Below are 11,031 nucleotides of genomic sequence, written 5' to 3' on the forward strand. Positions count from 1 at the left end.
TAGCTGAAGGATTCTTCAGGGAGTCCTCTATACTGTTTGTGTTGACTTTAGAACTAAATTTCGAAACAAATAGAGATGTAGTTTTAATTCTCTCAGGGGCCATTTCAATGCTACTCATGGCCAATGTTCCAACTTTAGGTTCTCTTTTTTTATATTTTTTACGAGTAACTAATTGAAAACCATCAGATACGTTGGCATAAGTTGAAGCATTGGCCTGATTCAGTTCAATATTGTTATGTCTATCAGTAGCAGGAGGAGTTGTTGACACAGACTTCTTTGTTGCTGACACATCAGTATTGCAAGTATGCAAGTTGTCAGCAGCTTTGTTCACAGACACTACCTTGCTATATGATTTCTTAATGGAGTCATTAGACTGACCCACAGAAGAAATACTATGAGATGAATTACTATGAGATGATTTGGGTGGGCAGCACTCCTTTGATAACAATTCTGCCATTTGAACATTTAGGATAGAATTTTCATTTGCAAGTTCAGCGTAAGACTTCCTAGGGCCCTTAGCTTGCACAGATTCATATTGCATTGATTCACAAGGGACATTTCCCTTTTCAGTGAGTACATTAGAATTAGTTATCACCAAAATTTCAGCTACCTGAATTTTCAGAGCCGCATTTTCGTTCTTAAGTTCTATCATCTCCTTTTGGAGACTCTTCACGTATTCCAAAATGTCGCTCACTGTGTCCAGAATGTTCACACTATTTAGTCGAACAGTCTCAACCTGGACGGAGAATGAATCGACTGAAGGCAGGCTCGGTAGGTTGAGATCCCATGAAGGTGAAACGACTTTTTTTGTAGGTGAAAGTGTAGGTGAGATCACCTTCTTCTCACCTGGAGCAGTAGGACTTACTGGCGTGTTGTCCCCATGTGTTGATTTCCTTGCACTCGCAATAATAATAATAATAATAATAATAATAATAATAATAATAATAATAATAATAATAATAAAATTAATAATAATTATGGTAGTAATGGTGGTAGTAGCATATTAAATAACAATAGAGATAATAATAATAATAATAATAATAATAATAATAATAATAATAATTAGTAATAATTATGGTAGTAATGGTGGTAGTAGCATCTTAAGAAACAATAATAATAATAATAAAAATAATAATAGTAATGATAATAATAATAATAATAATAATAATAATAATAATAATAATAATAATAGCAGTAGTAGTACTAATAATAATAATAATAATAACAATTTTGAAACTTCTAATTCCAGACACTCAAAACCACCAACATTCATTAATTTCCATGTTTGAATACAGGAACTGTCTTAAATCTATAGCGGACAAGCAGGACTGAAGTAGTAGGACAACGTAGATGTTATCAATAAATTTCTATTAGAAATTCGAGGACAAACTTAAGAAATTACTGGAAACCATTTTTCCTGGTTACACACAATTGGAAAATTAAATAATTTTTTAATTGGCCTGCATTAAATGTGATAAGGTGAAGGCAGGTCTATGCTTTGGTATTTCCTTGAATGGCAGAAACTTCAGCATCAATAGTTGTAATGGTATAGCAGTGGTAAAACATTTATTGGAGATAGTTATAGGAAATATTATAATTATGCTATTTAACTCCGCAAAGTAAATTGAAATTATCATCTGAACAATAATCATACTGAAACTAAAAATATATTTATTTTGTCGTGATATAAATACAAAGTGAAACCAACGACAAAGTAAGGATTCATGCATTTCACTCACCTTTCAGTCAAGACTTCATTCTCTTCTCCTGTTACTTCCGGTTTGACCTCATCACTCACTTCATCCAATTCACATGAATTTTCCTGCACAACAAGATTTTGCAAAACAGACACATAGGACAATAATGGATGAACTATTAATGCATGGTAGTCTATACCCTCCATAGATTTAAAAAAGATCGTACCCAATGCAATATAGAGTAAAAGGTTTCTTAGCAAAACCATGATATGAATAAATAAATACAAAAGAATTGCAAACAAGAAATTATTGCTTTTTGTAAAAAAAAAAATATCGTGTATTAAGTACATTTTGCACAAACACTGAGTTAATTCTAAATGTATATGAAAATGATGGTGGGTTGGAAGAAGCCATTTATTCGCTTGTCAGCCATTAATGTACTGATAAGTTCAAAAGACGCTTTGCAAGAAATATCTTTATTGTTATTGATCCGTTAAAGGATTCACTAATTTATAGATCTGAATTCCCTCCTATAATAATATTTATTCCTCTGTTAGACAGCCATCTTAGATACATTTTGTATATTGGCGAATGATTTAATATATTTTGATGAATTATAATGTTACCTGTGAGAGGTTCAGGCATGCGATATGTTGTGTAATAGGCCTACATACAAAATATTATAATAATATTGCACATCGAAATGTTATGATTTATTTAACGACGCTCGCAACTGCAGAGGTTATATCAGCGTCGCCGGATGTGCCGGAATTTTGTCCCGTAGGAGTTCTTTTACATGCCAGTAAATCTACTGACTTGAGCCTGTCGCCATCGACATGGCCCGGGATCGAACCAGCAACCTTGGGCACAGAATGCCAGCACTATACCAACTCGCCAACCAGGTCGACTTGCATATCGTTGGCTAAAAAGTGATACCTCGTATCTGAACATTTGCAGGTAAATAAGAAAAAACTACGAAATAATTGTGTCAATTTGACAGATTTCTTATATATGGTGCTGATTTGCAAGGTCTTCTATTCGTAAAGAAAATATTAGTACACATTCCAATTTTATGAACACAATAACACAGTTAATCTAAATAACAACAGCAATAATAATAATAATAATAATAATAATAATAATAATAATAATAATAATGTACTTAAACTAAATTACCAATTTTTGTAGATAGAGGTATATCTTCTTAGCTATTGATATACCACAATTATATCTTTATTTACTTATTCATTTATTCATTGAATCTCCAAATGCGAAGTTCTTATTTATTGCTTTGTTACAGAGTCAATTTGAACGTCTGACGAAGAAGTTATCTGCACTGTAGATTGTCTTTTATTTTCTATAAAATTAATGCACTCATATGCTATTTCTACTAAAACAAAAGGCATATTTATGTTTATCACTGTAATTTCTGTTCCTTATTTCTTTCTGGTTCGAATTAGTCAATATTTATTGCAAATTTTGACAACAATTAAAGGAATGCCTCACATCAGTCTAGAAGCTGATGTTCAATTTTTATTCATTCACGTCCTATTACGTCACTTGTGAAATCCAAAGCTGCTTGGTTAACGATCCAATAACTAGTGACCTGTTAAATTGCTCTTCTGCAATCCACTAACTTTAAAGGTCCACTAACTAAAGAAGGAAGACATTATTTACAGGTCTGTTTTCTTGCAACCCAGCAAGAGTCTGGTAGCACATTCCGAGATGCTCACAGGTGAGAACCAGATAGTTCTCAGCAATTGATCCAATGTATAGGGTAAAGGCGGTAATGGAAAAATGTTATGAAGAATGTGAGGATCTATCAGGCATTTGTAGATTAAGGCAAATTAAATTAAACTAAAACTCAGAGGTTAAAAATTTTATCAGTGTCGATGTAAACAACAAAATTATCATGGTTTACGGAACACTGAAGACTGCAGGGTCTACGACAAAATTGAAGTAGAGACGATTTACGAGTTACTACAGGATGAAGAAATTTAAAGGATGAAAGCAACCATCATCGTATCCCCTGGTCAACTGCCTGTAGTCAGTAAATGACAGAGAGAGAACTAGCGACCAACACACTTCATAAACTGCACTCACCTCAGCTTCACTCTTCACGATGGGAAAGTCTACTGACACTGCAGCTTCCTCACATGTCATCTCTGATTTCACATCATATCTGTGGTCTATACATTCTGTTTTTATTTCAGTGAAGTGGAATTCTAATAAATTTCCTGCCTGGGAAATAAAGAAGAAAATTAAATCAGCAATACATGATATAAAGGTGTAGGCCTACACGAAAATTTTATAAAGCCCATCTACACTAAAAATTATTATTATTATTAATACTGATGCGAATGAATGTACGTGTATCAATTTCAAAAACTTGCAACGCAACATACAAAAGTATTAATTAAAAAGTGAGGTATCCAATCTTATAACTTATTTTAATATAAATTATGCAAATATAAATTTACATTATACTTTTAAAATTGTTAATGTTTTCGGCATTCAGTATGGCATCTTCAGACATTGATAATTAGAGACATCTTGTGAAAAAATGCTTTGCATTAAAATTGTAGTGATGATGCTTTGTTTATAAGTGAGATCTTATCGGTTATATATTTCAAATGCAGCCCAATGAAGCCAGCTTCAGCGAAAATAAACACTTCTAGAAATTATATGTTGCAACATCCCTCGTTCTTGTTGACGTTCATTGACCCTTTAATAACATTGATATGCTGTTTAGTAGTTATTTGAACTTGATGCAATATACACTGTTACGTAACACCATACCTATTAGACAGACAACAAGAAAAATAGATCACCCATACAGAATGCAGTATATTAACTTATTCCACAATTGAGACATCTGCCCGACGTCTACAGATGACCAGAATTCAAAACAAAGGTTAATGTTATACTAAATGATATAACAGATTCAGTTTTAAATGCTTCAGAGATGTTCTAAAAAACAATAATTACAAAAACCCCCAGATTTATATATTTATAATAGATATCCTGAAGATACATATTCACATTACTTGTTTGTGAAAATATGTGTTTTAATGTGAAATAAAATTACATATTTACGATTGGTATATCACATTCACAAGTTTCAACTTCGTTTATTGTGTTTCATCAGGTTCAAAAAAAATATTTAGTTACATTAGTATATGCATCCTGTTATAAATTATGTATTTAGAAAAAAAAAAGTAATTGCTTTCAATATACCTCAGATAAAAGCTTCCTCTCTTCTGTATCTGCCTTATCACTTGTTTGTATAGCAAGTGGGTCGGAGTCAGGTTCCATCTTCATCAAGTCATCCATTACGACTGAAAAAGGAAATTAAATAACGTAACCTCCACAAAGAAAGCGATTCGGATAGACTTACTGGCTTGGTAAGTAATCATTCTACATCTGCGTTGAGTGAGTATTTCTATGTATGCGAGCGCGAACATATACAGCACTAATTAACACAAATACAAAGGAAAGTGTAGATGAACATGTGAGTCAAGGGAAAAGTTACAGTAAATATTTTACAAAATAAGCCGTAAGATTGACGACATAGCTTATCACAAAGTTTCACATGCGATCGCTGGTTCGAGCGGTTCTAAGTCAAATTTGAGGTATACAATTCAACATCGTCGTGTTCCGTAATAATTGATATGGCTCATAAACATAATTTTTCGAATATAAGAAACAAACATGAATAATACTTACCGTTCTTAAAATAAAATGAAAAAAAAAATAGTAATAATAATAAAAATTGCATACAATATAAATTTATCCGTAATTTCAAACCGGTAAGCGTGTAACACAAAGAGAATAAGAGTAATACAAAATCTGCACCTTATGGAATAATTAATTACACGTTTTAAATGCAAATATGTACCTGTAACCATGTTTTTACAGTAATATGCAAAGAATTAAATACATACCTCTAGGACAAGTCGATGTATAGCACAATGGATTGTAAGCCATGCAGGAAAGTTTTTGGAGGTCGTTTCCTCCCAACTTCTTGTGGAATACAATGCAATAGTATATTAACCACTGCTCATTGAAAAAAAAAAAATACATTTACATACTTTACCTGTTTTCAGCTGTCAATTTTAAGCACTGGTGAAGGCCAAATTAGCATAGCATAAGACCTGATATGGTAAATTTTTATTAGTATATTCCTTACAAAGTGCAATTAAGATAACGTCATAGCTATTCACATAGAAGACCGTGACACATTGGTTTCTGGACCAGTAATATCAACATTGTAAACTGGATACACAATACATCTATACAAAGTCATCCTGCCCAAGGTTTTCCTAAACCTCTAAAATAAATATCGGGATGTGCCCTATAAGTAATTGGCCACAAACTTACATTCCTTTACCCATAAAGATTCCGTTGATTTTGCAAACAATTTTCGGCATAGATGCGCTGCCTTAGCTTGATACATTACCCTGCTACTTGAGCCAGTTACTCCACTTTTTTCGCAGAGAGGACTTTTACAGTTCAAACTTACAAATCCAGGTGTTTCTTCTGGCGGTCTTGGCTTAGCCTTCGAACATCACACTTGTCATATGAGCGAGTTTACTGTACTCCACTAGTACTGTGAATTCAAGTTTAGGTTTGCCATTAGCAGTAGAAGCAGAGCATAGTGCATTGGGCTACGAAATAGACAGTTTCTGGCTTTCTGATAGGAAAGTTCACAGTATCACTTTCTAAAATCCTTTGACGTATTTCAGAAGAAGAAAGTCCAGGGTAGAAAAGGTACTGAATATAATCATTTTGAGGTCGATTTACTTAGACTTAGGAGTGTCTCAATACGCCTATAATGAGCTACAAATCCTCCACATTGCTGTCTTGTAGCGGCAGGTATGTGTCTAGTATATATTTGATTACGTTTAATTGAACGTGTTAATTCCTTTAACTATTTAGGTTATAACCTCTCTTACATCACTGATGAAGATATATCGAACAAAATATCTAAATTTCTAAAAATCACTGGCGTAATTAACACCGTCTTCAAATCATCCCATGTTCAGAAACATACAAGGCTAAAGATATATAAAACATTAGCTCGACCAGTCCTCACCTACGGTAGCGAGGAATGGACAATCAGAAAAGCTGATTAGCAAAGGCTGACGACAGCTGAAATGAGGTTCATGAGACGAACAGCGGGATGCTCTTTGCTGGAACACCGTAAAAATTTGGACATATTGCAGGAACTAAAAATGGATCCTATAGTTAATTTTGTTCAACAATATCGACTTCAGTGGAAAAAACATGTCGAAAGGATGGATCGCACTAGATGGCCTAAACAGATTCTTACTTATGTACCAAGAGGAAAGAGGAAATTGGGAAGACCACGAAAGCGCTGGCATGAGACCGTCACAGATCCTGTAGGGTCTAATACGTGACGGATATGATGATGATGATATTTGATTACGTTGCTATATGCAGAGCATTGAGAGCACCGTGGCTAAAGCACTTTCATAATTGAGCCGTTGAGAGCAGAAGTGGTATAAGTCAAATCTAGCTAATGAGGGTTAAAGTAAACATTCTGTAAAATACAGCGCAAAGTAGCAATTAATATGTCCTTCGTGCTCATGAAACCGTCTATATACTTACTAGTAAATTAGTATATACCCTTAGATAAATTATATTACTATTATTATTATTATTATTATTACTACTATTGTTATTATTATTAAGATAAAGCTGGTAATTTAGACATAATGGCATCACTAAAATGTTATAAACAATATAAATTAAAAGTTATGTACAAAGAAAACCTAATTTAATTTTTTTTGTTTCACATTGCTAGGAAAAATTAAAAAAAAAATGCACTTCATTTCTATATTTATTCGTGTGGAACTTCTTGAAACTGTTAAGTATAAGCATTAAATGTGTGTTCATTTTGTGAACAGAACGTATTTTCATTAGTGCAATAAAATTACTTCTTGTTGATGTGCACCGCGAAAGAGAAGAATTCCAGAAGTAAGGAATCCGGGAAAGAATCGCACAGATATACATATTGATTGCATTCTACTTTGATAAAAATTTTAATATTGTACCGGGGCAAATGGAATGAAGCAATATTGGCGAATTATTGCTGATGCTTAAAGAGGGATTTCCCGAAGGGCATAAAAAGGTTCGTTTCGTGGGAAATTTTGAGTGTTTGAATGGGTATAAAATTTTTTGGTCGTCGAGAGAAAGCACATAAGTAAAAAAAGTCGATTTTTCTGTTGTACCTCATCACATACGTAAAGTATTTTTTCTAATATTATAAATGATAAAATTTCTTGTATGTTTCATTGAAAATAGTCTTACTTTGATTCGACTTTTTTTTTATATATTCTCGTTTAAATTTGGAATTTTTCGTCCTTATTTCCAAAATTTACAGAAAATCCTGGCGTGACAAAGAAAAAGTGAATACAGGCTCGGAACCAACAATCTTTCAGTACCTAAACGCAATCATACAACTTAAATTATTTTATTGAATTTGTTTTTTAATCATGACATTTGTCAGCTTTCACATTTTTTCACTTTCATTTTGAAAATTATAGAAAAATGTAGCGTGGTAATGAAAATAGGAATAAAGATTCGGATTCAGGACACTTCAGTTAACTAGAACAAGTAATTGTAGCAGAAATGTTTTTAAATGCATATCAGTGTATTAATAATAACAATAATATCTCAAATGGATTACATCGCTCCAGTATGTATTCGTGCATGCCATTGGAAGTAACTTGAATCCAGACAATTCTTTCCACAATAGCGCTGAGGCGTAACTTATAAACCTGTGATCTTGTTAGCGTGAGTTATTTGTCACTGGTAACAACCACAGTCTACTATATACAGTCGCGAAGCTTGAGGTGATTTTTTGCAAATCTCGTGATAAAGCGCTCCAAGCAGTTAGCAACTAGAAACAATAGACTGTCCACGGTTGACTTTGGACTGAATCGTATTTCCATCGAGTGCTAGCTCGTTGCGTATTTCACATTGATGCTTGTGAAATGTTCGTTATTGGTAGTAATGAAAATGTTAATGGCTAAAATACAATAATTGGAATAATAATATTTTACTAGAGATGTAGAAAAATTAAGTTTGTTTTAATTAAATTTATTGATCACGTTTTATTTTCAATTCTGGTGGGATTATTATTGCTTAGCCCTACTTTTTTTTTTTCAAAGGTTATGTTTTTAATTATAGCTGTTAATTTTGTTGTTATTTTTATTTGTTACTTTATTAGAGACGTAGAAAAAGTCTGTTACAATAAAATTTATTAATCACGTTTTATTTCCAATTCTGGTGTGATTATTATTGCTTAACCTCAACTACGTAAGCCTACACTACAAGTACCGGTACACGTACATAAGTTAATCCATTAATTCATATATCCATTATTATTGTTGTAAAGGGAAATGCAAATTAATATTTATTGGTTTCATGGTTAATTATCGCTATAATCTTGAATGAGTGAAGCGATTATAGTAAATTTCAGTTCGTTTTGCACAAACAAAAATAGCATTAACCTATTTCTTGCAGGTATCTTCGAGTTTATGGTGGAATTTAATATACTTCATTAAAATAATAAATTAACTCTATGCATTTAATATTTCAATAATGGAAGGAAAGTGTTAATTTTTCCAAAAGAACACAACGAAATTGTAACATATTTTGTCAGCTGCTAGGAGAGAGATCTGCGATGATGAGGCGATAGTAGCGATCCTAGTGGTGGGCAACTATCCATGTTTGCATTTTTACTACATATTGAGCTTCGCGACTGTATATAGTAGACTGTGGTACCAACTCTCATTAGTTCTAAAATCGGACTAGCGAGAAAGCGCCATCTCTGACCGACACGTGGCTCATAGCGGATGTGACGTAGGTACATATATGTGACAGCTGTGGAGTGAAAACGAGTTAAGATCGGAAGATTAACTTGGACAACAAAACTGGGATATAAATATTTTCGTGCCAATCAAAAGGTTATTGTCCGTAAGTCTTTGATACTACAGCTGCAATGCAATCACTGTAGTTTTCGAAGAAAAAATGCTCTTATATTACGTAAATATTGAACGCGCAAAAATTCTGTGATAAAATCGCTATTACCAGTCACAGAGAATTTCCGGAACTGTAAGAGTTCAGACCTGTGAGTACAAAATAACAGCCACAACCTTCAAACTGAATGGATTCTGGAGAGCTTGTACGCTAGCAAGCGTTTCCAAGGTAATGTATTACTCGCACGTGTGGACAGATATGGCTCTTGAAATGTTTCTCGCTTGTGTAATACTTACATTTTGAAATGACTATGGTACGAAAGTTTTTCCCAGTCATTCCACTAGTACGGTTTTTTCCTTGTGGGAATAGATTGCTGAGTTTCTAGACTCCTCGACTGTGTATAGATCTTCCCACAAGCATCACATTTCACACTTACCCTATTCAACAAAATTAAGCCAAAACTTGACCATTCAATCACTTCTCGCCAGGAAGTAAGCGTAAACACCATTTGAGATACTACTTAGCACAAAAAGACCTTCCACACAAGATCCATCATACGGGTTTTGGCATATGAACAGTATAGTATACTATATAATGATTTATGCTCGACCATGCCGAAATGTAGTAATTAAACACCTGGTAGCAGTCCTTTAATGCATGTCATTAAAGTACACCTATTCATTAAAGTTCAGGTTTTCGATTGTTCTCGGATATGCAATCGAAAGACAACGAAGGGAACGTCATGGATGCTGGAAATCCAATACTGTCGCAGAAGGTTATGTTGTTACTATAATAATTAGCGTTAATTGTAAGTAATATTCAAACAAATTCAATTTGTCATCTCGTTTTTCAATATCTAATTTAATTTCAAGTTTATATCAAGGTTAATATTTAGTTTACTCTGTAGGTTATAGGCTATCAAAGTCAATCTGGAGATCTGTTCCTCGGAAAAAATCAATACTTTCGAGTCTGCGCACATCTCACAATTTACGAGGTATTGCACAAGGTCAGATCCGCTCTTCACTTAGATACAAATAAAATGAATAATTCTGAATAATTTCAAGTTAGAAATATGGTCGAGCATAAAAATCGTATGAAACTCGCCTATAATGGTAATTAAGACGCTCGTATGAAAATTATGAAGGTTATACATACTTGCGTCTTAATTACTATCGTGATGGGCTCGTTGCATAATATACTATTATTTAACCTGACAGACATAATGCCATCAATCCTAATCTTCACCCCTAGATGAGAATTACAACTACAGTATTAAGAATACAATTAAAATTATAATTACAATTAAAGTTACAATTACAATAAAAGT

At 33.2% G+C, this 11,031-nt stretch overlaps 1 protein-coding gene across 2 annotated transcripts in view; it reads right to left on the reverse strand.

Moving 5' to 3' along the window:
• The window catches only part of LOC138691651 (zinc finger protein 235-like), a 146,244-nt gene extending 140,485 nt beyond the window's left edge, over positions 1–5,759 (reverse strand). For both annotated transcript variants that reach the window (XM_069813849.1, XM_069813848.1), the window contains exons 1-4: positions 5,642–5,759; positions 4,935–5,035; positions 3,801–3,938; positions 1,740–1,822 (exon numbers count right to left, since the gene is read on the reverse strand). In XM_069813849.1, coding sequence (XP_069669950.1) covers positions 1,740–1,822; positions 3,801–3,938; positions 4,935–5,035; positions 5,642–5,684 — 365 coding nt within the window. In that variant the 5' untranslated portion in view covers positions 5,685–5,759. The remainder of the gene's footprint in view (positions 1–1,739; positions 1,823–3,800; positions 3,939–4,934; positions 5,036–5,641) is intronic.
• Positions 5,760–11,031: the final 5,272 nt, after the last annotated feature.

The sequence above is a fragment of the Periplaneta americana genome, chromosome 16 (assembly GCF_040183065.1).
Source record: "Periplaneta americana isolate PAMFEO1 chromosome 16, P.americana_PAMFEO1_priV1, whole genome shotgun sequence".
In the NCBI taxonomy this organism is placed as follows: Eukaryota; Metazoa; Arthropoda; class Insecta; order Blattodea; family Blattidae; genus Periplaneta; species Periplaneta americana.